General features: G+C 43.3%; 2 protein-coding genes across 4 annotated transcripts in view; both read right to left on the bottom strand.

Moving 5' to 3' along the window:
• LOC119027764 (glucosidase 2 subunit beta-like) overlaps positions 1–18,589 on the bottom strand; it is a 119,721-nt gene extending 101,132 nt beyond the window's left edge. The window contains exons 1-6 of one of the 3 annotated variants that reach the window (XM_037113200.1): positions 18,230–18,589; positions 17,711–17,827; positions 15,599–15,694; positions 13,582–13,639; positions 12,453–12,570; positions 6,673–6,802 (exon numbers count right to left, since the gene is read on the bottom strand). In XM_037113200.1, coding sequence (XP_036969095.1) covers positions 6,673–6,802; positions 12,453–12,570; positions 13,582–13,639; positions 15,599–15,694; positions 17,711–17,827; positions 18,230–18,311 — 601 coding nt within the window. In that variant the 5' untranslated portion in view covers positions 18,312–18,589. The remainder of the gene's footprint in view (positions 1–6,672; positions 6,803–12,452; positions 12,571–13,581; positions 13,640–15,598; positions 15,695–17,710; positions 17,828–18,229) is intronic. The other 2 variants (XM_037113201.1, XM_037113199.1) reach the window with 2 other exon arrangements.
• Positions 18,590–18,945: 356 nt separating this feature from the next.
• On the bottom strand, positions 18,946–27,290 carry LOC119026601 (doublesex- and mab-3-related transcription factor A1-like). The gene is made up of 2 exons (XM_037111009.1): positions 20,591–27,290; positions 18,946–20,384 (listed from the first exon to the last, which is right to left on the bottom strand). Exons 1-2 carry the CDS (start codon positions 21,054–21,056, stop codon positions 19,609–19,611), a joined length of 1,242 nt encoding a protein of 413 aa, XP_036966904.1. The 5' UTR covers positions 21,057–27,290; the 3' UTR covers positions 18,946–19,608.
• Positions 27,291–27,686: the final 396 nt, after the last annotated feature.

The raw sequence follows: 27,686 nt of genomic DNA, 5'->3' as shown, positions 1-27,686 counted from the left end.
GAAAAGAAAAAAAAAAAAAAAAAAAAGGCATGTCAGAGTCCAGAATGCAATCAGGAGGCTTTGTGCTGTAACGGCTGCTATGACAGTGATTTCCCTCTTCTCCATTCATATTCGCAGGCAGATGAAAAGGAGACGCAAAAACTTCCTCAACCCCCCTATTCCAGCGAGCATGTGACCCCAGCTGATTCATTTCGTGAATTGCATTCATTGGAGTGGGAGGGAGAGGAAGTTCTCTTATGCTCGGCACTAAGCGTCTCCCACATCATCAGCAGAACGGAGAATGTAAAGGGGCAAACTGATTGGCCCCTAAGTCTGGGGAAAAGCACTTTACATAATGCTAATTGCGCATCCGCCGCAATTACCTTCCCGTACTAATTGCAGAAAAGCTAATTGTGAAATTAGCATTTTTTTTTAAACCAAGTGTACAGTAGAGCGCATGTGTTGGGGGTGTGTGTTGTAGGGGTGTACAAGATAAAAAGGTGAAACACTAAATGCAGCCTTGCCAAAATGAACCTCAAATCCATATTTATAAAGCTGCTTTTTGGATTTAAGTTCAAAAAGACTGCACAGCAGAGAAGCCATCCTCCTCACCCCTCTTGTTGCTCCAAGATTTGCTAATATTCTTCCGCAATATACGCAGCATCTGTCACATTAGTGGCCCATTGTTTTGTTTGAGCAGCACTCAATTCCCAACCTAATGCTTGACATTCTCGGCCCATCCTCGCTACCGTCTCGCAAAAAATGAGTGCACAGAGGAGGAAGAGATATGGTCTCGTCCCTCCCTCTGCTGCGGAGACGGAGCTATGAGAAACAACCATAAGGGGGATGGATAGATGGAGAAGGGAGGAGAAGGAAGGCAAGATGGAGTGGGGCGGTGGGGCCATGTGGTAAAAAGGTAAGAGGAAGAGTGGGGGAGAACGTGGAAAAATAAGTGAGGAGAGAGTAGGAGGGCGGAAAAAGGAAAAAAGAGAAAAGGGAGGTTCAAGACGTTGGCTCTTTAGGCCAGTGGCACATATAGGGGGCTGTGTTTACTAATGGACACCATCACTCATCCACCCATGTTGCCCTGGCGATAGCGCAGCACACTCGTAAAATAAAGAGAGGCACAAAGAGAACAGAGAAAATGGAACATATCAGCAGGAGACTGCAGATCTATGCCGAGGCTACAGACCATGTTATCCACACAGTGCCTTCTTTGTTACCGTCAGCTCTGCGCTCTGAGGCTAACAAAAACACACATTTCTTGCTTTTTCTTTTATACGCTATTAAGCAATATTTCCAGGCAGGAAATTACCCCCCCCCGCTTTTTTTCTGGAGTGGAAAAGAAAATGCTTTGAGATGGAAACAGATCAAAAGGCTGCAGGTGTTGCATTGAACTTTTCACAGGAGAGGAGATACTGCAACTATAAAGCTCTGCAAGTAAGTGTTTTAACCTAAAAGGTGCTTCGAATGGTGCAGGGTTTCCGATGCAGCGTCACATTCACAAACTTCGCAGCACAATAAGAACCTTGCAGTGTAAAAGATCAGCGCCTTAGTCATTTAAATGTGTTTGCAAATTCATCAGGGCTGTGAGTCGAGCTCCTCGATGTTCTCACATGCTTATACGCTAAATGATTTAGAAGATCGGGTTGACGTGACAGACAGAATTAGAAAAATAAACTAATAATTATCACAGTGTTTTCACTTTCCACTTGGAGCGTTTTCTGTATGTATAGAGAAGATATCTATGTTAAGGTGCTGACTGCGAACAATAACATCCTCTGTTTGGATTCTGTATAAACCTTGGTGACCTTTGTCTCTACCGCCTTTGTAATATAAGTTTAAAATGCCACAAGAACACTTTTGCAAATAAATAAAAAAGTAAAAGGCAGCTGAATAACTGAGACTGATGGTCTGTCTCAAATGACCAGGCACTGCGAGTTAGTATTCATACTGTACTGAAGGAAATAGACAGCACATTATGATGAATCAAAAATGTGCCTCCCCTTCAGTGTTTCAAAGGAAATATGCATTTTCAGCAGTTGAGGGGTCCCTATATCATTTTTCACCATAGGGAGTGATTGGAATATATCAAAGGAACATGAAATGTTTGGCAGCGGATCTGTTGCATCTTTGGTACCTCGGGGGAACTTTGACAGAAATCCTCAAAGACAATCTGGGAGACAAATATTGCGTCTTCACTGCATGTTCCATGTTTCTTAACATCCTCACTGCCCTGTGCAACACCCCACGTACACAGAGCGACATGCAAATAGAAGAAATCATCAAACGCGAGACATATAGAGCTAATTTGCAGCAACTGGTCATGTGCAGATGTGTGGCGGACTCAAGGAAAAACCTGAATAACTGACACACAATGCATGCAGATGCTTTCTAACAAGACATGTACAGTCACTGTACCACTGACTTCGGATTAAACAATATTCTGTAATTCAGTGCGTGTGACGGTAACTTTAGTTAACTAAACGGCAGCTTTTTTCATCGAGAGATATCAGCGTAAGTCTAACATTTAAGCTGCCGTATCTTTAATGTGACAGAGCAGCAAAGAGGAGCTGAAGTGAAAACAGACAAGGACAGGCAGGTATACTGCAAAAGTATGAGTCACTCATTAAAGTCACTAGCAGACCTGATGGGCTAAAGGAGAATAATCAGGTTCATATTTAATCAACGGCTCTGATTCAAAGGATCGTACAACTGTGAACCTATGACACTAACTATCAGCATGTGATGTGTACCTGATATCTTATGGAAAAGTGCACAGTAGCGCTGGTGTAAATGCCTGCAGAATTCAGTCTACATGCTATCGGACCTGATGCTTTTAATCTGAAGGATGTTTACCCGCACTGCGGAGGGACAGAGCTGTTCAAGCGAGGCTGGAAAACGTGCCACAAAATTCCCCCCAGTTCATAAATACCTGGACAAACAGATGGCGAACGGGTGTGAAATGCTCTCCAGTGCCAGTGTGAACTGCAGCATCTGAAGGCGTCTTATAATAAGGCGAAGGATAAGCACACACACACAACAAGTCCTGGAGCTCCATCTACTCATATTTGCATATTGAGGTCGGATCAGAGTCAAGGGAACGTATCCAGACCACACGTTTCTGTCTGGTTCAAACTTCAAATTTCCATCGTAATGTCTTGTTTTTCTGAAATTGGCCATTCTGTGCCTCCGGGGCCCCTCTGACAATTAGCCAAATGAGTAATAATGTGGTAAAAACAATAATCACCTTACAAACAATAATTATCTCCCTCAGGCAGGTATGGCAGGGGAAGAGCTAAGCGTTTGTTATTGCAACTGTCACACCTTCTTATACTAAATGAATGCTCGTGTGGTTTCCTTATTCATGAATCAAAACGTTCTGGTCAGTCTGACAATACCATCTGGCGACAACAAGGCACTGGTTTTTTTTTTTCCTGCACTACATTGTGGTTTCATGAATTGCTAATTGAAGATCGACTCAAAGGAGGATGGACAACCTGCACAAACACAAAATGACATGACTGACTTACGTGAAAATGATCATTTGCACTCTGCTAAATGTGACCGTGACACTGTCAAATCATTCTTCAGAACTGTTTTCAGATTTCCATACATGACATAGCTGAAACATCTATATAATACAAAATGTGCAGCATGTACAACATTTCAACAATACTTTGGGGATTCTGTGTGACACAATGAACGAAGCTGCCGCTGTCTCGCTACACTTCATTTATGCTACGTGTGTTCAACTGGACTCGTGTACCTTTGAAAAACACGAACAGCACTAACGCGCGTTGAAAGACCGTCCGCTTAAGAAATAGGTCAACTGCTGGATTAACGATGAACTTCAGGAAAGCCCCTCAAACTCTGGCTGAACTCTGTGACAGTGTAGCTTTGCATATTGGGGCGTATCATTAAAGTGAAAAACAGACGTTAGTTTCAGTATGTCTCCATATGAGGGGATCATATCAGATAAACATCACCGGAGAAGAGAGAGACCTCCAGGTGAACCCACAGTTTACTGATGTTGGCATTAAAAGGGATTTTTTTTTTTTGTCAAAAAACAAGCACATGATCAACAAAGCCTTTGTTATTCAGTGAGGATTTAAATGCTAAGCTCGCTAATGAAATGACAGGATGATGAATACCTTTATATATTTAAATGTGACTGCACGTTCCCCAAAGAGTTTATGTGATATTAAATGTTGTTATTTGTTAATTTCAGCCATATTCAAAATGTGATATGGTTGCTGAAGATAAACGGTTTCAGTTGGCTCTTGTGATAATAATAATATTTTTCCCAGGCTAAGTTTCGGTGATATATCGGGAACATACCGCTATTGTGAAGTGAGACTGTATATCGTCTTACATACTGGAGATTCTAAAAGTGTTTTTATCCCTGGTTTTACAGAAAAGAGATGTACTTCTGATACCCGTCTTTCCCTGGTCGCAATATCAACATTCAGGTATTTGGTCAACAATATTGTCTAATTTGCAAAGTGCAATGTTCTCCAGGGAAACCTCGGGTCCTGGCATGTCTGTGGATCCCACTTGACATGCACCACCCATCCAACAACCGCCCGGCAACGGCACTCCCCGATGGCACCGTCCCGATGTCAGACACCGTGAGACACCCTCAGAAGTCTCATGTCTGTGCTGTTCTGGCCCCACATGGGGAACCAGCACAATATTGAGCAAATGGTTTCAATGACGTGGCTGATCGGTGTATATCACATGTCAATCTATCTGAAATAAGTCTTTTTTTAGCACATCCGCTACCCAACACGTCCTGCGATTAATGTTTCATCCTAACGAAAGCATTGCACCATGAGAAACTGCAATTTCCTTGAAGGGTACAAATAATCTGGTCCTTTAAAAACTTCTAAATATCTTTACGCGAAGCCCTGGAGACATGACTGAGCGACAGCAGCCGTAAAGGGAAAGAGTGTTAAGTTCCAGTTTGCAGGCTCAGCTGCTTGTTCTTCTGGCTTCTCGTCCCTTTTTTGGGATGAGCTATTGACAGGTCATGAAGGGGAGGAGAAAAAGCTATTTCCTTGCTGTGATGTTCCTAAATTTAATTGAGATAGCACAATATTTTGTCCTCGTGGGTCCTCTGGAGGTTCAAGGATCTTTTAGGCCAATTGTTTGTGGAGGCAGTCACTCTATCTGTACGTGTCAGGAGACAGGTTTATTCAATACGCCAGTGCATAAAAGGTTAAAAAGAGGTGTAAAGGGAGTTAGCTAAGACAAAGAGTTATAATAACTGTAGCCATTCACTTAATTATATTTTTATAGTTTTCCAATCCAACAGTCTTTCCAGACATTGAAACTACAGTAAAATCACAACTGCCTTAGGTTGGTCTTTTGAAAACTCAGTGCATTAGACAGATCACATTTAAAATTCCACCAAAAATAAAAGATACACATCTGAAATATATATTTTCATGATTACTTCACCTGTGCAATTTCTGCTTTACTCTGTCTGCTTTTCAACCCCAGCAATTAAATCAGAATGAGCATGAAAAATCCCAGATAATAACAGTAAGGCCATTTGGGGAGCCATAAAGTGTTATACTGTTCACAGATTAATGGAGCTTATTTATTAAAATTTCAAGTATTAATCAACATATAAAGTCATGATCTGCGGGCAGGAAATAAAAAAGCATCCCTTCAACTTCAGCAACACACACACTGTCACTAGAGCTGCATAAGAAGTCTGGACGGATAGCCAACATGGACCAGACATGCCAACGCCACCACCGAAATGAAAACTGATGGGTGTTACGCCCTGAAGATGAGCTGTAATGGAAGTAAAGAATGACGGGCGTAAGAACATTGGGGGTGGGGGGGTGTGACATCTAGCAAAAGGTCAGCACACGCAGTGGGATCCATGATGGATGCGTGCTCAGAGGAACCGGCGAAGTCAAATGACCTTTACTGCAATCAAAACTTTCACTTGAGCGCCCGTTTGACAGCAGACGGACAATCATTTACCAGAGTTTCGTGACATCAGAGAGAAACGTCAGAAACACGAATGCTGAGCGATACAAAGTAGACAAATGGCATTTTTCTGAATAAATGTGTTGTTTTGATGTGTTTGTTTGGTATTTTGTCGGTTTAAGCTTATTTCCGTCCAACAGTCTCAATCCCACACCTTCTACCAACACACACATACACACATAATGATTCTAAATCCTCATGGACTTCAGTGCAAAAATGATTGAGCCCATTTTCCAATCCAGCCCCGAAACTTCCTGTACATTCACACGCACGAGTCTGAACGTCAGTTAAATGCCGAGCCAGCTCGTGCTCGGAGCGATAAGGGAATTTTCCTGTGCGTCATGAGCACCTTCTCTCTGAAGGTTTGAGGAACGTAAAAGAGACAGTTGTGGGACTGCAATATGCTGCTGCTCAGCACTCCTCTCCCGGTCCATTTATTTCAGTGGCGCAGGCATCTGTATTTAACCCTTCATGCTGTTCTGACATTTGTCATTCTGACCATCTGGCCTGAGGCTCTAAGGTCAATTTGCTTTTGTTGAATGAAAGGCTGAGCTGAAATAAAACGGACGGTGCCCCGTCGTCGCCGCAACAATGACCCAACTACAAACTCAAGCAATTCTGTGGATCGAATTGCTTTGAATGGACTGAAACCGAATCATGGCGGGTTAAAGGTTTCAAGACACTTACCGCCGTCTCCCCCTTCCAGTGCCTTCAGTGTTTGCTCTTTGCGTCGGTCGGCCTCGTGCTTCCTCCTCCTGTGGTCCTCTAATTTAATCTGCAAGTCCTCAGCCGCCTGCTGAAGCTCTCGGAGTTGAGACTGAAGAGAGACGACGCAGAGATAAACACAACGTCTAAGATCAGCATAACATGGCAGACATTCAAGCTGCGAACTGACTGACAGTACAGTTAGTGAAAGACATGCCTTTGTAGTTTAATGCCAGTGTGCAAGTCAGTGGCACAGTCAAACATCTCTCTCCAACTAATTTGTCATTCCTTTTTGGACCCTATCAAAACAGAAAAAATGTATTTAAATTCTGATTTGGGCCCTTTAAGATGGCACTATAACAAAACTTTAATATTAAAGTTTAAATTACAGATTTAGCATAATGTAGAGCTACTACTATCAGTCCATCACCTTCATCCAGGCTGAAATATCTCACCACTGTTTTAGACTGTGTTGTTGATTTTCCCTTCATCCTTCATGAGGTCAACATTAGCTGCTTCGTGTGTCAACAACTATTTGATAAATTGCAATAGAAACTGGTGCAAACATTCAGGATGAACTGGTTCATCCTTTCAATCTCCATCAAGCACGATCAGGTCCAACTTTTTATTTGTCAAACACTTTGTGACAGAAAAACCTGCAAAACTGGAATGGAAAATGGCATTGTGTGCAATTGGCACCTCCCACAGTTTCTGAGTGTAACACCGCTGTCGTAAATACAAATTCCAGGTATGCAACAATAAGTCCGACGTAATGTGGGCGCTAACTACTAACACTAACTTTGAAAACTTGTATGTCGAAGTAAACATGTATGTAAAGCTGTGATCTGACCCTCTCACTGAAGGTACACGGCGCAGGAACAAGTGACAGAGACACCATTCACCATCAACATGATTCTGAAGCTGTTATGTTGAGGTAAAAACTTACATAATGTTGCTTTAAACACATTCCGTTGAGCATCAGCTGTACTTTGTGTTCAGGGCTAATCAGCTAATGTACCAAAAGTTTACCTGGAAAACATCAGCATGTCAGCATCATCACTGTGAGCACATTTGAATTGCTAATGTTAGCATTTAGCTCAAAGCACAGTGAGCAGTACAACATTAATGAGTGACGTACGGCTTTAAAAGAATTTCAAGACAGTAGCGCCTGCAGATGACGTTAGCAAAAGGATTTACACTCTCTTTCTGTGTGCGTCACTGCACAAACCTCCAGACCAGAACCAGCCCATGTACACACAACAAGTTGTCCTGCAGCAGTCGGGCCTGCACAATAGACTATTTAAATGACTTGCGTCAGGAGGTGTTGCCGTCACACCAAAAATGACAGCTTCTGACAACCGAGCGTAACCTATCATCACTCTCTGTAATGGACCAATTAATATGAAAGAGCAGAAGCCCCTTGTTTGTGTGTGTGTGTGTGTGCGTGAGCGTGTGCATGTGTGTCAATACAGCCCTCCAATCTCTCCTCAGAGACTCTCATAATGCAGTGATGGATTCTGCTGCGTTCGGACAGGGATGACTACCTTTCTAGGCCACGCTTCTTGCTCAGACACCTTCAGTTTGCCGCAGTGATTTATGGGCTCCATTCTGAGAGTACGGGAACATGTTTACTGGTGAATAACACCCATGTAAAAAGGTCCCTCCACACCATTCGTAAAGCACCAGATTTCACATTTCCAAAACTGTTTTTGGACAGAAGATCTGAGCTCTATAAAGAAAGACCTTAAAAATGAGCAATAATACAACTGGGATGAGTGAAAATAATATAGTTTTGGTGGATGAAAGAACTAGGAGTGCTGATTCAGTACACAGTGTTGGAGACTTCTCTCAACTCTTGGAAGGCTGTAGAGAAAAAGCACCGTCGGTTCCTCTGAAATACTGACAAAATGAAGACAAAGCCGTGCTGGAAAGAGAAACAAATATCTTGAAAAAGGATTGAGGGCTAACAAAGTGCTGCACACAGTTCCCTGCTGTTCCCTACTTTAAAATGTGCACTTACAGTCGGCCAATCAACCGAAAGATAATCACAAACCTCCTGAAAGAGGATTTTATTGAATACCAATTTGTATTTAATTAACAGCAGCCGTTCCTATTTCTGCTGGTTCTAGGGCGTGCACTGCTGACACGCCACACTTCATTGTGTAGAGGCTTCTAATTTGATTAAAAAGTTTTCCGGCATCCTTTTCAAAGCATCTTCTTTAACCCCTTGAACAGCGGGAGGAGTTCACTTTTGGGTCATTGTGGAAGGTTTTTCGAAGGCGATGGCCCTGAGGTAACCCTGCCGTATCAACAGAGACACACACCGAGAGGAGGGGGGGGGGAATCACAATGTGTGGCTGGGCCGGGAGGGCTGGGTGACACTTCAACCTCGATCTGCCAATCAGCCGACACAGAAAAGAACACGGAGGGAGGGGGCAAAAAAAAAACAGAGAGAAGAGAACAGAAAAGGAGAGTGCAGGGTACACACTCAACGACCATCAGCTGGCAAAAGAGTGACAAAAAGTGGCCTTCAGTTGAAATCTCTGCCGTCACATAAAAGGTGTCTTTTCAGCTGCGTCTTCCAGCAGAAGCAATAGATATTTTAAACAAGCCTGACATTCTTCAAATGCATTTTTTTCACACAATCGAGGTGCTCAAGTGCTTCGAAATATCTTGAAATAAAGTAATTTCTCTCGACATCGATGCACAGAATATCACAAACAACACAACGATTGCAGGCAGCCCAAGAAAGGGCAGCAACACTTCACAGCTCTTTCAGAAGCCCAGATATATACTTTATATGAAAATGCTCCACTCCTACAGTTTTGTTCTAATTCACCATAAAACAAGCAGTATTGTCTTACGTGCGTGGAGTACATGAGCGACGCTTGACCGTCAAACAGTGGAAACAGGGCAACTTGAATTTCCTAAATGAAGATAATGCATTAAGTAATGAGACCACTGAACCAGTAAATATAACTTACAAACATCTAAAGAGACCCTCAGCTGCCAAATTTAATTTGCACCGAACACCAGGGCTCCGGTTTCTCATTTGGCCTAGTGCTTGTTGAACTAAATGTGCAAATGGAGAGCTGGGGAGAAACTGTGAAGTACTTTCTGCTTATCTTGAAGCTCTGTAACAGGAGCATGTTGATTCAAACTGGCCTCGATGACTCAGGTACTTGCTTGCATACCCAGAAACATTCACTGCTTGCTGCTTTAGAAAGACTACAAATGAGCATGGTTACAGCTGAAATCCTTAAAAGGTGCACTCTGTAGTTTTGAGGGAAGACTTTTTTAAATTAGAGAAGAGAACTGACCTCAAAGGACAGCACAGTTTCACAATGTTTTACTTAGTTTGTATGTGGCGGACCCTGCCACCTTTCTAGCTGCAAACAGTGTTCTGGTATCTTATTTTTTCTGAGAACAGCTTTTTTATTCAGTTATAGAAAAGATAAATATGACTGAATTTGAATTTCTTCCACAGTGCCCCTTTAAAAGATGCACGAACACAAAGATGGATGGGTTAGTAGCTGGAAAGAAGATCTAGAAAAAGATAACGTCTCCCGTTGGCATGGCATAAAAAAGTAACTGCACAGCGGGCTAAGGTTGGTGATGGAAGCGGCACAGCAGACGCCCGCAGCAGCAGATGCCATCAACATGTATGGTCAAAACAATATCACATAGCACAAGCTGCTCATTTAGAGCAGGAATTCTCGGAGCGGTAGCACATAGAAAAGCAAATTAACCTCGACGTCCCTATCAATCAAGTGTGTTAGCTAGCGAGCCAGGTAATAACACGACAGCGACTGAGTGGCAGCACAAGTAGCCGGGGCGAAATGTTAATTAAATCTGTTGAGAAAAACAGAAAAAAAAAAAATATATCCCCACACAGTAGGTAGAGACAGGTTGGCGCATTTGTATAATTCTAGCCACAAAAAAGAAAAACAGACAGAGGAGAGAGAGAAAGAGAGAGAGAAACACATGAAGGAGGATAATTAAACCCAAGATACTGCAATGAACGGCAACCAAGTGCTCCGGAGCTGCTGCAGAATGAATTCACTGAACAAAGCGCAGCCAGAAACACAACATACACGAGTCTCATCCGTTGGTTCAACGTGTCGACTGCAACAGACTCTGACAACAGGCCAGTGTTTCATGCAGCCTACAGAGCCCACTTAGAAGTCATGTTACAGAAAGGACTGGGCAATATATCCATATCACATCGTTATCATGATATGAGACATATATAAACTAATATTTTCATACACTGTGATCTATTTCTAGTTTTAAAGGCTGCGTTACAGTCACAAGACTATTCTACTTGTACTCACGCTCGTCTTTAACCACTGAGTGATTAAATCCACATAACTGATGATTATTCATTTTTAAAAATCTCTGCATGTCTGCCTGTGCTGTATAACTGTTGCATTTAGGTGCACTAGGACATCATTTGGGTGCATTTATTGATACATAATTTCATTTCTTCATGCATTTATAGCTGGTAATAAATCAAGCTGCAAATGCATTGATCTTCATTTAAATCCCAGCACATGCAACAAGACTTTGCAATAACCTGAATTAAACTAATTGATTAGCTACATTTCTGGTGCACTGACTGTGTAAATATCTTATACAAGTGCCTTCCTTCAACAGCTTTGGAATATCAACATCAATATCAAGGTTATTTTTCAAAAGAATAGTGATATTTGATTTTGTCACACAGTTTGAGCATTGCTGAAGTTTTTAAGTAGGTTTATAAATACTTGGATATAAAATGAATTTCACAATATACCCTAGACATATCATCCAGCCCTAGTTTCAGGTATAGAATAATTTATTATAATTTATTATTGAGGATTAATATAACGAGCCAAACAGTCTCAAAGAGGTGAGAACGGTTAAAAGAGGTCAACAGCAGCAACAGCGTCTGTCTCACACGCTCTCAGCAGGGATGTGGTTACATCATTCATGGCAGATCTGGGGTCAGTTTACATCGGCAATGCAATCAGCACACGGTACGATAGATATTTAAGCTTATTCAACTTCGTATCATGGAAAAAATACCTACCTGAAAATTTAGCAGTTTATCTTGTAAAACAATTCAAGTTCTCACTGTTTCTCGTTGAATGTGATGAGATTTAGAAAAAAAACATGAAGAAAACATGTATTTGCACCTTTATTCCAGTTTACAATCATTTACATGATGTGTTAACATTACTAGGTGCACCGTAATTAAATAGTTAGTTTGGACCAGTGCCAAAAGTTAGAAGGAGACCAAACTAATATAATGAAATCAACCTTATATCTTGTTTATTAGGCTCCTATCCCATCTGGGATCACATGGGTTGTCTTGGGTAACACTGTAAAGGTTTTATTTGTTATGTTACCCACTCACATTCGTCACTGTAATATTTATCCAAACATTTGCTTTGTGTAAAGTATTTTTGCTACTTTATAATTAAAACTCTACATTTTGGTCATTCAACAATGTGAGCTCACTCATTATTTCACTAATCTAGGGACTGACATAGAATAAATGGCCTGCCAGAGACGACATATAGAACACTTAATGAACCCAGAGTTTCCTTTGAGCAGTTCAGACTGAACTGGTGATTGAAAGGCAGCGAAAAACAAACACAGCAGAAAGTTACCGGATTTCTCACAGTAGGAACAGGATAAAACTTTCCTTGGAAAACCCTGATGACTACCCTCCGCTCCTGCTCTGTGCCATACAGTTCCTTCAGCAGAATACAGTGTACCTGTTTCTCCCTCCAGAGCAACACACCCTCCTCAATGAGCTGCTGCTTGAGTTGCAAACCCTCGTCCAAGGTCCTCATCTGGCCCTCCACGTACGCTCGCTCTCTCTGTCCCAGATTCCTGGAGGAGGGCGAGACAGAGTAGACACACACACACACACACACACACACACACACACACACACACACACGGTCCTGTCATTACCCAGAAAAAACGCCGGCCACCCCTGCTATGGTCACCGAGATGGTGCAATCCAATTTTTTAAGGGCCGCACAATGCAGCAGGAATCCAAATGGGAAAAATAGAAGAGTAAATAAGACGGGGGCTGATGCTCTGTGGCTGAACTAAATTGTTTTTGAAGCCTGGCAAACACAATATGAGTGCGGACCTTGTGAAAACATAATGAGATATACTCTGCTTGTATGTGGTTTTGGCCCGAGCGGCAGCGAATTAAATAACAGAGGACTGTCAACAAAAGAAGTGGGCTACTGTATTAGAAGTTACATTTACACAGCGGGCTCCATTTCAGCGTCATATTCTGGTCAATCTCTGCAGCGCAGCTCGGAGAAGATGATAAATATGACCCTGCAGGAGCCTTCGTTCTTATAAATATTTTTATCTACAAGCACCGTCTGTGCAGGATGCAATTTTTATTCTGTAGAAACTAAATTATCTGCATCAAAACACACCGCTGGATGGGGTTACTGAGAGAGTACAATTTAAAAGGCACAATGAGGTGGAGAGTCAGATCCGTCTTTAACATGGATGAGCCCTTCAAAACAATACTGGGATGCATATACGTTACAAAAGGAGGTCGTAGCTACATCTACTTTTTAAACCGCAGTGACACCATGCCCCCTGGTGGCACGGTGAATGAGTCACCATCACATGAGAGTCCAGCACACTGATGCTGCGATAAAGAGCTTCATGATAAGAACAAACTGGATCTAACAAGAGCTGCAATTTCATCTAATTACTCAAAATCTACTGTTTGATACAATTCCCAAGTAAAATGGCCCGGTTGGATATTTATCTGTTTTAGCTGTGCGTGGGCCTCTAATGCCATATTTTGAGTCAAAATCTGCATGTGTTATTTTATAAATATTGAATCTCAGTTTCGATTCAACTGACCAGCAAGTGTTCTGGCAGTGAGCGTGGCTGTTGTATTCGTCTGAAGCATCGCAGCAATCTGGCACGGGACACGGGAGAAACCGATCCAATGCACATGCAAGAGAACAGAAGAGCAGTCAACGTTATCAGCAGGGAGAGGTGAGCCATGTGTCTTTCATCCCACGTGAGCTGATCAATACACAATCTGGTCAACAGAAATGAACACACATGGAAGAAAAGAAAAAACATCAGCAAAGATAAATTCTTTCATTTCAGGTACTTCAGAAACACGGTATCACTCACCTTTGTCCCTAAAAAGTATAATCTTTTCATTTACTGATACAAACAGAATATTTTAAAAACAAGAAATGAGCGTAAAGCTGAAACGGATCAATTAATGAACTTGTCAACTTAAAGGAAAATTAATCAGCAACTGTTCTGATGATCAGCTCATCATTTCAGTCATTTTTCCTGGAGAAAAAGGCCACTTAGCTCCTGATGGCTTGCAAGAGCTGCTCGCACCTCTAAAGCTTCATGGATAACATGTAACATGTCTGTTTAATCCGTACAGAAACTGAAGTGTAACCAGCAGTTTCCAGTATTTGTGCAAACTTAAGCTAACAAGCTGCTTGCCGTAGCCTTTTTATCAGACAGATGTTAGAGTGGAAGAAAAAAGATCTTCTCAGAAAGAAAGCTTGTGTATGTAACTGTTGGTTAAAGCCCGAAATGAGAAGATCCTTTAAATTATCACAATTGTAAAAGGTGACAAAATGCTGACACTTATTTATTTTTGCTCAAATTGCTAATGTTGACCACAACTACCCATCAACTGCCATATCTATAAGGCTGACCCCATAAGATCAGTGAAGATCAGATCTTTGTGTCTGATAGCTGTGAGGGCAGCTAGAGATCAACCACTCATTAGATCAGCTGCACTGTGTTTTTAAGTGCTCGGACGTGGCTTTTGCTCACATGTTTCACCCGAGAGAGTCGGCACGTCGTGACACTTATCAGTGATCCAGAGCCCTATCTGTGACTGGTGGAACGAGAGCTTTAGGGACCAGAACAGGAAAGCCAATGAAAATCTCTCCGCAGCCAGTCGAAGGGGGAAAAAGCAACAGCGTGTTAGCTATTAAGTGGCTCCACTCAGGGTAGCGGAGGTGTGAGAAGACAGGGGGGAGTGAGTAAAAGGGGGGAGGAAAGGGAGAGGGACGCTTTGGGAAATATTATACTGCTGCTCCCTCATTCTTCATTCCTTCAGTTTTTGTTGTTTTCATCCGAGATGGTTTGAATGCCGCTGAAAGTGCTGGTGACAGAGAGGAAATGTCGACAACAGAATGTATTGATTTTATCCAAAGTGGAGAGCTACAGGAGGAACAGACGTGGCGAGAGAAAGCTGGGGCTGAAACACTGCGTGATTAGGCATCGAGTGTGGCGGACTTTACAAGAGAAAATCTGCAGAGGCCTTGAGGAAAGGGACAGGGTGTTATTCAAGGAAAACTGCGTGGAGAGCGAGCGCGTCGGCATGTGAGTGTTGGAGAGCCAGGTTTTGTTTGCCGTGTCTGCTTCATCTGTTTGTTTGTGCTACAAAAGGACTGACAGTTTGCACACCAACACGTCCCGTTCTTGACATCATGTAAAATAAGAATTCACGTCCGTGTTTGCAGAACACACAAAAGGCGGAAAAGCAAACAGGACGACTTCCTGCCTGATAAAAAAAAAAAAGATTTTGATTAAACTCCTCGCAAGCACCTACGAAATTAATTAAGTGGCCAGATATTAGAGCGCTGTCGGCATCAAACACTTCCACCAGCTCTTTGGAACAAATAAGGCGGCGTTTCATTTTCTGCAAGAAGCAATCTGTTCATCACCCTCAGCGGTTGCAGCGCTGCCCTCGTTGTCCTTGAAAAACGCTGAAGCAGAAAACATTGTTGATACGTTGCCTCGCTTCAGAAAGATCCTGCTAAGTTTATTAAAGCCACCTCTCAGGAGAGCATCATTTCATCCAATATAATGCGATTTAAAAAAAGAGCCTTACCGCAGATGCCATCATTGACTCGCGAAGACGGGATGTAGTGTGGGCGGAAACCCAGATTGGTGCAGTAGAATCGGCCACGAGGACAGGCGGAGGTGCCTACGTGGGGGCAGGGGCAGAGGTCAGAACAAGCTAAGTTTCAGTAACAAATGAATCCACTCGAAACTGTTCAGAACACATGCACAGGAAGTCACATACACAACGCCCCCTTTCAACCTTTATAACAGGAACGTGGAGTTCTTTTATGTTTTTGTTGTTGATTTATGATTCATTTGTTGGTTGCTTCCAACAAACAGACACTTAAATGAGACTTGTTTAGTGAAGTTGTTACTGGCACTTACAAAACTTGACCTTGACTACAGACTAGGAGCTGATTCTAGCTTTGTTAAGTACACTTTAAAAAGGGCACTGCTTCATCATCTTTGGTTGCCATTCACTGCATTTTTTAAAAAATTTTTACAAGTATTTAATGTGAACATTGCATTTTTTTTTCCCAAGAAGTAATTTTAATCGAAAGAGAAATTTCTTTATCACTTATTTTTTATGACTGAATTAAAAACAAAAAACTGTTTCCAAAAGACAGAAAAATTTCTTCTGTTTCACTTGGTTTATATTTGGCGGACCCTGCCACCTCTCTAGTTTAAACAGTGTTCTGGTGAACTTCCTCTCCTTTAACGATGGCTTATTAAATCAGTCATGAGGAAAAAAATGATACTTCTGAGTTTTTATATTACCTTATTTATGTTTATATCATAATTCTGGGTTTGAATTTATTTTCCAAAACTATATAGTGCAACTTTTATGTACTACAAACTGTATTCATGAGTTTCCTTGGGAGGTCACTGGGTGATACTTTGGTATCTAAAAGTGGCTAAAGTACAGTCATGACTGACACACTGGTGGGACCAGGTTGTGAATACAAGTCCAAAGTCCATCACTGCACCTATAACTCTCATTTTGGACAGTTCAAAAACAAATTAGTGTAACATCTTTTATTCCACAAATCCTTGTTGCTTTAGAAAAGCTGGCATCTACATGACCCACAATGCAATGCAGCCACCGAGTGACATCACTGGGGGCTTTTTTTCACATATGTAGCACTCAGACAGTAAGACAGTCACAGTGGTTGGATTCACCCCAGCTAGTGGTGTCGTGATATCACAGCACTGACAACAGCAGGGATATTTAAAGATGATATACCGATCTATATGCTGGTTGCCACCTGCCATAAACTTCCAACTTCATTAAATGTTATTGTTCTCACATGCACCTGCATTTTAAGTGTGATGTGTTGCTATAAAAGAGACCCACAGCAAAGGTAAAGATGAATTTGACAGAGGCTTAATATTGTTTGTTTTTTTCAGTTTTTTTCCTATAGAATCGAAGTAAAATTGTTATTTTTAGGCCATGATGAACATGAAGTGAAAATGTGATACCGTGACAGCCCTAACCCCAGCTGCAAAAGCAGAATATGCACTTTAGCAAGACGTTGACATCATTTCTATTCCAGTCCAGTCTCTTCTTGATAAAACTGTGAGCGTGCACAAGTGTGCACTGCAGAAAATGGGAGCTGATCCACTACCCTTTCCACTCCTGAAATGATGAATTAATTTAATTGATTAATTTAATTAATCTATCAGCAGACAGAAACTTTTCTTTTCATTTTAAAACAACAGATCCTCAGAGGGTCTGATTCCGCGGGGAAGGACAGGTGGTGCTCAGAAAGAGAACCTTGAATCACTAATCAGTCGAAGATAATTGACGATAATGATGTTGTGTAGTCTCCATATGATTTACAGTATCACCTCATTTCAAAAAATATCCACTACATACATTCATTCATGGCATGAGGGCTGGCAGGCTCAGATAGTCTGAATGGTAAATGATTTGTGTGAGTTTACTTGACGGGTAGTGAAGGCCGTCCTTTAACTCCACACCGGTGGAACCAAAAGATGAGACGTGGGACTGTTAGTGGGCTGAACCACAGAGAACCAGCACAAAAAGCGATCCTGAATGCTTCGTATCATTTCCAGGAGCTCAGCGTGCAGTGATTGTTAACAGTGACTCGCTGTTTGCCAACGTTGGTAAACTCGGCCATGGGTCAAACTCTGTTACCTGGTTCATCGGAGCCGTCTTCACAGTCACAGTAGTCGTCGTTCACCTGCTCAAAGGGGATGACTTTGGACCCATCGATGCACAGGAAGGACTTCCTCTCCCTGTAGAACCGCTTGTCTGTTACAGAACAGAACCATCACACACTGATGCAGGCTGATGACCTTGAACTGCAGCTACAGACTCAACCCAATGTGCAGACTGGGAACAACACTTCCTACGCTGGAATGTTTATTTCACGAAAGACGACGCTTCAGTCTGTTAGGACCACTACAGGAACTATTCAGTAAACTAAATGTGGTAGTGGTGGATTTACTGCTACCACCAGAGCAAACTTTAAACGCTGAGTACAGCTGTTAGAAACTATCTGCGGTGATGTCAGCTCCATACAAACATGCGGCATGTGCTCTGTGTCGCAGCCTGTGAGCTGACAGACCCCGCACCGTTATTTACAAACGTGATGATAGCTGCTTAGCCTTGAGCTAGCTACAAGAGGGAGGGGGGGGAGGACAGTGAACTCACAGGACGAAGATATTCCTCTTATTTTCCGCGAGTCTACGAAGCCACACCAACAGACAGCGGCGAGAATGACGTGGAGACGCATGTCAGAGGGCAGAAATGTAAAACCGTCTCCCCTTCTGCCTCACAGAAACCCGCTCAATCGCGTTTCAAACTCATCATATGCGTTCAACATTTCAAACTGGCCCGTATCCCGACTTCCTGAAACACGCGGTCACGTGACGCCCAGTGGGCTTCTCATTGGTTTGTATCCGAGCGGCATGTGGCGGGTTTAGCCAATCACGAGCGAGGAGGGCTGTCTGGGGCGGAGTCAGGGATGCACTTGCTCACAACCTCATTGCAGAATAAAGACAGCTGGTTTTTGAGCATTTTTACCACAGTTAAGTATATTTTTAATTCATAAGAAACGTGTTTGAGGTTTTCTAGTGTGTGAGAAGTAAATGTGAGGCAACATGTGATGAACGTTATGAACAAATATGCACAACTCACTACTGTAGAGACAGCACAGCATGGTGAGGATATTTTATCAGAGGTATCATTAAAGGAGCACCATGTAGTTTTAGGCGAGATCTCATTGATTCATTGATTTTTTTATGCCTAAACCGACAAACAAAACAAGCTTTTTGTTTTCATGACGGAGTGGACAAACCTGCCATAAAGGACAACACAGTTTCACACTGTTTCACTGGCGGACCCTGCCACCTTTCTGGCTTCAAACAGTGTCCTGGGGACCTTATTTTCCACTGACAACAGCTTCAGTTATGGAAAAATATATATATATTTCTGAGTTTGTATTATTACCTTGTTATTAATGTGCACATTACAATTTCAAAACTACATAGTGCCTCTTTAATGCGAGAAGGGGCAGTAATTACTCTGGCAACCAGACATGTGGCCTATTGGCTCAATACTGAACTCTTCAACCTAGAAACACATTTCCATATGGTAAAATTCCAACCTGTTTTCATTATTTGTAACCTGCATCACCTGATACAGGCCTCTGCTGATGAAAATATGAAGATGGACGATGGGAAATCTGTAAATATCCATCAAATGTTTTAGAAAATGCACACTGTCAGACTACAAGGAGCTAGATAGATAGATAGATAGATAGATAGATAGATAGATAGATAGATAGATAGATAGATAGATCGATAGATCGATAGATCGATAGATAGATAGATAGATAGAATTAAAACATGGACAAGAGCATCTTTTTATGGCTTTATTAATAAAAAACATTCTTTACAACATGTACACTATAAAAAAGGACACTTGGGCTGTTTGAGGCACTTGAAAGGCTTTTTAAGGCAAATCTGGGAGTCACTTTACAATAAGATTAACTAAGGAGTAACATTTTACATCTGCAAATGTGTCACTGGTCATTTGTCGCTGTTGAGTCGTGTGTAAAGACCCGTGCTGCACAGCGACTCCTTGTTCTGAAGGTAAGAGAGGTCTCGGATCATGCCGGGAAAGGAATATGAGTCCAAAGGTGGACGCAGTGGAAACACTGGCATCAGTCCGGATGTCATGTACGGAGACATGAAACCTGCCATCCCGCCGCTCGCGGAGGAATAAGCCAGCCGCAGGGGGCTGACACCGAGGCGAGGGCCGAGCCCGTACACGCTGTCTCCCCCGGCAGCCGTCATGTGGAGCGGGGAGAAGGCTGACTTGTTCCCCAGAGCACCGAGCGCTCCAGGCAGTCCAACAGAAGGCCTGAGCGCGTTTGCGTGACTCGACAGAGCCAAGCTTTCAGAGTCGATCTTGTTCTCTTTGGAGCTCAAAACCAGTTCAATGGATCTGACGATGTCGCCCTTGCACGTTCTCACCATAGACTCCAGGGTGTCCCGTTTCTGGTGGGGGAAGATCTTGGCCATGATGTCGGTGGGGTCCCGGTCCAGGCTCGGGGAGTGCTTGGGTTTCTCCGACTCGCTGCCAGACTCCGGATCCGAGGAGGAAAGCGACCTCTGTGGACTCTCTGTGTGGTGAAACACCGGGGACGGACTTGCGCTGTCCTCAGTGGACGAGGCGGTGTTTGCGTCCTTGTTTGGGGACAGGTCCTTGCTGTCTGTTGGAGAGGGCAGGCGGGCGGTCTGGGGCGCAAAGAGGGGTCGACCCATGAACCCGTTATAAAAGTTGTACTTGCTCAGTTTGTCATCTGAAATGAGGACAAGAAGAAAAACAGGTGGTTAAAAATCATTGGTATCTTTCTGTCAATCAAATGTGCGTAAAAAGGCTCAAAGTGATACTTTGTGGTAACTAAAACCGCTAATTAAACAATTTTTCTTGAATAAAAGCGATTATCAGCAACTTCATTAGACAGGAATGGGCAAAACAATATCAAAACTGTAATTGTTAACTTACCGTTTTTTTGGTTCTCTGCTCCAAAAACATCAAAACTCGGAGGTGTTGGAGCGCTGCTGGTCGCTGCTGGCACCCCGGGGCCCACGGGGGACCCCTGGGGGACCCCGGTTTCCCCACCGGGGTACAAGAGCCGGAGCTCCCGGGCCTCACTCTCCTCCTGAGCCTGCTGCCTCCTCAGCGCCACCTGCGCGGCCATCACCCGCTGCCTCTCCGCGATCAGGGTGCACTTTGCGCACACGCAGTCCCTCCAGCGACAGAAGCGCTTGTGGCCCTTGAGCGCGGACACCACGCCGTGGTTCCTGCATCTGGCGCACTTCGGAGTGCGGGGGTATCCCCTCTCCAGCGCGGGGTTACAAGCCCGGAGGAAGAGAGGCGGAGGGCGCAGGAGGGACGAGGGCACCTGCAAGCCACCGAGCGGGCCGGCGGTGTGCCCGGCCAGGCCGAGCGGTCTGATATTGCTGTCCATGTCCTGAGGGGGGATGCAAAGTCCAGAGCAGTCACTCAAAGGATGTGGTCTTGTGTGGTGAGTGGCGTCTCTCTACTGCCGCTGGCACCCTCAACCCGCGCGCCTTAAGTGTCTCCTCTCCAGGTGGTTTGACATGAAATACAACACCCTGGTCACACCCCTTTCCGCTCCAGCCTCTTAATACCCTATCATGTTTATTTGCATCCTGGGTGAATAGTGGTCTAATCTGATGCAACTGAGCCTAAACGCAGCTGTAGCTGAAGAAAAAGTGAGAAGTTTTGGAAATCACATTCAAAACTGCATTGAGATTTTCGCTGATTTAAGGATTTATTGTGTGCACCACATGTGTAAGGTTGTTGAATTAGGTGTTAGCAAGAAGCTTTTTTTCTTTTTCTTTTTCCAAATCAGCAAGAAGAACATGTTGCCTCAGGTCAGCTGCATTCAATGACCCCCTCTGCTGCCCCCACCGAGCGATGAATATTCACTATGAGGATGATTTAACACAACAATGGCCCTGATAGCCACAAAAGCAACAGGTAATTATCTACCTGGTTATTCTGTTGAACAAATTACCTCGACAAAAGACCCATCTGTCAACAAACACCGAGCAAGACCGGTGGCTAACTAATCACACCTTGTCACATGTTTCAGTCACTCCTCTCCATCCTAACAGGATCCGGTTTCAGGCGACAGATTGCCTTACCGTTATTATTATTACATGCAGAAAACAAGTTGGGCATAATGTGACAAACGCAGTGGCAGTCACCAAGGGAGACACATCACATTGTTCGTCCTGCATTGGCACACTAGCACGCTGTCTGCGTCAGACATTTGCATGCAGTGAAGGTTCTGTCATGTGCAAAGAAAAGAAAAAACGAAAACAAAAATTGGTGACTGAAATGTCAGAAATATCACCCTGACAGCTATTAAACGTCTCCTAATTATCTGTGGGATGCGAGAGTGAGACATCGGTGGCTTCTCTCGGTCTCCCTGCAGTTCTGACTCCGCTAGACTGTCTCTGAATAATGGATGTGGGTTAAAGAGGCAGTGGATGGAAGCACTCAACCCCCTTGTGGTGTTTTACAGAGATAATGAATCCCTGAAAGGCATCTCCGAGGACAGGCTGCAACGACGGAGGCCAGGGAATCTGCTTATGGTGTAATGGATGGTGATATGATGCAGACGTCGCTATTATCAGTCTTTAGTGTCACCGCGTAACACCACATACAGACCTGTAGGTGTGAAAAGAGTCCAAATGCATTCACTCAAGCACAGTGCAACTTGGACGTTACACTCCACTACGTTTATTTGATCATTTTAGTTACTAGGTGCTTTGCAGATTACATGTCGCATCGGAGCCAAAGCAGCACAGTTTAAGATGAATCTATTTGATCGAACACTGTTTCTGAAAATCAGAAAAATGCTGAATATCAGATCTGGTAGCTGGTCAGGTCGACAACGCCGATAACAGCAACGAAAATACTTCATCAAGTATTATTTATCTACTGTAGATGACTTACACCAAAGTCATGTTTTAGAACAATATCTTTGCTTTTGCTCAAGTTTGACTTTTGGGTACTTTTTTTCTCTCTAAGCGTTGGATCTTATCAGCAGCATACATGCCCACCTGTACCGTTGCAATGCATGCAAGGAGCAAACATACATTGTGCGAAAACAAAACAAAAAAAAACCAAAACAAAATCTGTTCGCATGTGTCGTACCAAAAGCATCGCGGTGATGCACTCGCGTACAGAAAGAGAGTTTGGAGAAGCGAGTCTGCTATTTGCAGAAAGATGTTCCACAAGTTATGGGCCTGGATAGATAGGGGTTGGTACAGACTCACTCCAGCTGTGCAGGAGGACACCAAGATAACCTGCAATGCATCCATAAACAAAGAATGCTAAAAGCATAAATAAATGCCGAGGCTGCGCGGACGCACATGCAGCTCTTATCACTCCATCCACTGTGAAGGGGAATTTGAAGTTTGGATCTGTGGCTGGCAAGTTTATCCAGGCACATTAAGCTGCTCTCACCTGGCTTTCTATACATGACCACTTAGGCGGTTTATACGGACCAGTTGGGGCCTTTTCTTCTGGGAACGGTGGCTGGAAGCAGCACGGTTTTGAAAAGCCTGTTTAATTATGTGTGCCACTGCGTACTGAGCTCGCGGAGAGGCTCTTTTCCAGTCTTATTCGTAATCACCCAGAGGAGGAGCATGGCACCAAAATAGCTGTTTTGGAAAATCTTCTATGAATTGGATTATGAATAAAAGCCGTGATGTTATATTTACTCATTTACTGCCTTTTACTGTTTCTATCTCGATCGTAATATTAACTTACAGGCCTGCCTTCAAACCAGATCAGTTTCACCTGGAGATAAGGTCATTTCTCTACAGTTTGTGTCATTCTATGACTTGATCGTAATCTAATTTATACAGAACAGCTAGTATACACTAGTTTTATCTCTGCAACATGGAAGAACTACAAGCCCAGAACCAACGTTTGCACGGATGATGTGTTTTTAGTCAGAATCAGTACAACCTCATGCCCAACACAGAGCGCTGGGATTAGCAGGGGCAAGTGCACTTAGAGTAGATACGGCTAGACAGTGTCTTAATTGTGTTCTTAACAGATCTGCTCATGTCAGATATGGCGTTTAATCACAGCCATGTGCCTCCCAGGACAGGGCTTTATCAGTGCAGCTTCTTATCTGAAGCAAGGTGGCTGCTAATCTACTGCTAAATCTCACAAAACCTGATTATGTCTCCCACTGTCAGAGGGAGGGAGGGAGGGTGAGGAGGAAGAGGAGACTGTCATTAAGTCACAACTCAGGCATCTGGACTTACATCTAATTCTTTCATAGTGTCCTACAGCAAGAGGTCGTGCATTCAGATCACATTTTTAAAGGAGACGTATTATTATATTTGATTCCCCCTCTGTTTCAGCTCCTGTCGGTTTAAGGCCCCCTGGTCTGCTGTCACTGGTCAGTTCAAACACGCCTGAGCCAGCACCGCTAACAGCAGCAGAGCAGCTGTGCTAAATCAGTTCTCACACACAAAACAAGCTAATAGGCATGAAGTAAATAAAGATGCGTTTCATGAGCGGTATTTTCCGTGGGAGAGAGGAGCTTCTCTGACCCTTTTCACTTTCATGATCTTTTACATGCACATGAATCGTTATGAAACAGATGAGACACAACGCCTCTTTCCTCTTGTCGTGAATGAGCATTAAGAACAGAAGGACAGCACTCCCACATATGGAATATCTACAAAACCAAAAAGCATACCAGGTTTCCTTAAAGTAAACAGTCACACTGTTTATCCAATTAGATCTGATTTTGGTTCTGCAGCTGCACGTCTCCGAGTGCAGCGAGGGTCAAAGCGAGATCATGTTATTGTTGCCAACTCTGAATCACAGATGATTCACCTGACACGTCTCCGACATGGAAACATTTCTTGAGTTTCAAGACTGCGCCATTGTTCGGGAAAATCCAGCACTCGAGTTACAACAAATTTCCCTCTCTTTCAGCGTGTGAGGCGTCTTGACCTTTGTGTGTTTACTCTCTCATCCGTCACTTCACACCCTTGTTGTTTAAAGTGCCACACAGTAGCCTCCACTTCACCGCCGACGGGCGGGTGACCACCAGGGATGGTCATCAGGTCGGCCGCTGAGATCAACGGATTCAGACCTTTTTTCTTGCAGTTTTTTTCTTGATGTGAATTCAAATGTCGCCCCGCAGTTTGTGTTAAACCTGTGTGAAGAAAAAAAAACACCACAGAGTAAGTTGATGTGTGTTTAATGTGACGTGCGCGGCCTCAGCGGAGTTCAACAAGCAACTTCGCTTTAAGTCGAGCTTTCAAGGTCGACTCCTCTGTATTTCACTTCATGTGCCGCGGGATGTTGACTGCCGCTGCGCTGTCGGACCTGGCGTCTGTGTTTCCAGCGCCTGGAGCCCAAGTTACGCCTTTGCCAGCAGTCTGCTGAAATATCCTCACACATCTTTCTCTGGAGATCAGATTAGTCGCCTGCTTTCACACTGAAATATGTTTGTTACAAAAGTGACGTTTGACGGTAAAAAAGGCAGCATCAAGTCTTCAGGAAATCACTGAAAACGCCGGAGTCAAACTGATCATCTCCCTCAGGACTGCAGGTGACCTGTCTGGCTAACACGCTCACTTAGCTGCTTACAGATGCTTGCACTTGACATGAGTGTTTTAGTTTGGTACACATATATTATTTTACAAGGTGAATATCATACAAGCAACCCCTTTAACATCTGCACAGACACTTGACCTCTTCTTAATAGAAAATGACTGCACAGCTTTAAAGGTGGAATATGCTGTCCACTATTTGTAATAGTAGCTAATTCTTACATGTTGCACCTTTAACCGACTGCTTTAAATCAGGGCAGTGAGTCATCTCTCACTATGGTTTTGCTAACTTCACATGAAATTATACTATTTTGTCCCAATATTTGTAAATATCGTTAGCTGGAAAGTGAGTTTATGACTTTGTCGCCTACAGTTCTTACAGCAGAGTCATATTGCAACCCATGCAGGTAAGCAGGGGAGCATCCATATAACACCCATACACACACCTGTGCATTTGAATGGATGTGACAATAGATTTTCCTCCTCATGTTCCTTGGATTCTATATTCTGCTATCTTCTGCCATCTTCTCCCACCGTATTCAGCGTTTTACTCCCTCTCTCCTCCTCTCACACCTTTACTGGTGGTCTGAGTCCGGTAGGTATCCATCAGGGCCCCTCACTTAGCCCGGCAATGCCTCAGCGCCAGCGAACAATGGTGGGCCAGAGACAGCCAAGTTTGCTCATGAGCACTGGCTCTGTGTGTGTGTGTGTGTGTGTGTGTGTGTGGGTAGGTGGGTGGGTGGGTTGTGTGTGCACCCATGTGTACCTGTTTTAATCATGCATATTACATCTGCATCAACACGGTGCATCTATAAGGAAATGCAGGTTTGCTTTTACATACTGGCTCATTGTATGTGTGTGTGTGTGTGTGTGTGTGTGTGTGCATTTAAGAACTTTAAGTGCTAATATGAGTGTGTGCACGAGTGTGTGTGTGTGTGTGGGTAAGGAGCATTAGCGCCTTGAAAGGTTCTGGTCAGGTGCCAGTGAATGCAACCTTCACTGTCTAAACAGGCAGAGATTGAACCTTGAGAGTTCCTCGTCCTGCACTCACTCTGGCTACACTCTGTGTTTGTTTCCTGTCAGAGACGCGTCTCTTATTTAACGATACACTTGCAAGGAGAGCGCCGCCGCTCAACAATGCATAACTCAGTGGCAGATGAGCACAACCCTCTGCGAGGGATTAGAAGAATCGAGTTTCTAAGTGTGTTCTTTCTCATTAAAAAATGTGACACTTGACAGACGTTAACAGGGAAATGGATGTGTTAATGACAGACGCAACGTGGGAAAGAAACTCTCTGTTGGTCCTTTGCAAATATGACTATGCACTTCTCACCGAGGCTTGAGTGATTGTGTCAGGGGTGACAAGATAGGTAGGAGATATTTTGACAGTTATGAGCTCCACTCTTTGTTTAACATTCAGATTTTGCACATTTGTACATCTACAGAGCGACTGTATTGATTATTTCAGATTAAACGCAATAGTCGGCCTGTCACTGAGCTAAAATGTCCCAATGAAAGGCAGATTCTCCCTCTCTTCATTCTCATATACAAATAAGCAAACAATCAGACCTCCACGGTGTTGTTTACAGGGTTTCGAGTGAACGGATCTGTCGTCGGCCTCGTGGCAAAGGATTCTGCCTCATTTCTGTTTGCCGAAAAGATTTCCCCCCCAGCTGTGAGGGTCCTCAGATGTCGTTTGGAGGCTGTAACAATCTCCTCAGAGCATTAAATCTGATGTCGGCTGTGTGCTGTAGAAGAGTTATAAAGTAATAGCAGCAAGAAAGAAATGCAACAGTGCTATTGTAGAAGCAAAACAGGTTTATTATCACTTCATAAAAATGCTGGGGAAAGCATGTTAGCAGAGATGTGTGGAAGCCACCGGATGTAAGACCAGTATTCACTGCTGGTAAGCAGAATAGAGACTAGAGCTTCATGTACGTTTCAGTTATTATATATAATATTACCTAAGTGTGTCTACATAATATTAAGTTTTCATATTATATCAAAGATGTCTGGATGTATGGTGTCGCAGATGTCTACTGAAATAAGCGCGCTGATCAGTTAACCAATGCAACATTAGCAAACAGCTGCTTACGTTAGGTATTTTGTGCAAGCTCTTACCGACAGTGCTAATATGTTTTCTGAAAAACTGGTGGTCTGCTGCCCTCAGTGAGCATGAATTCGACATGTGCCAAATTCTTACCCATGGCACCTTTGAGTTGCAGGCTGCAAAACCAAAACAATCAGCCGAAAGAGGCTAAAACGCAGTTTTTCTTGTTTATTCAGTGAGTGCGCCATTTTATGTCTTAAGTAGTGATTTGAGACAAAGTCAAGATGGCAGATTTTAAATATTTTGCAGACATTAAGTATTTATTATCAATCCTTCATCCAGTGCAATATAAAGGTTATGTTCCCCTGATCCCTGTATTAATATTTGAATAAACAAATAACTCATGCAAGTTATTTAATTTATCAACATT

Source organism: Acanthopagrus latus, chromosome 10, assembly GCF_904848185.1.
Source record: "Acanthopagrus latus isolate v.2019 chromosome 10, fAcaLat1.1, whole genome shotgun sequence".
Lineage (NCBI taxonomy): Eukaryota > Metazoa > Chordata > Actinopteri > Spariformes > Sparidae > Acanthopagrus > Acanthopagrus latus.
Note: the sequence above shows the minus strand (reverse complement) of the source record. Positions and strands in the feature narration are given on the sequence as shown.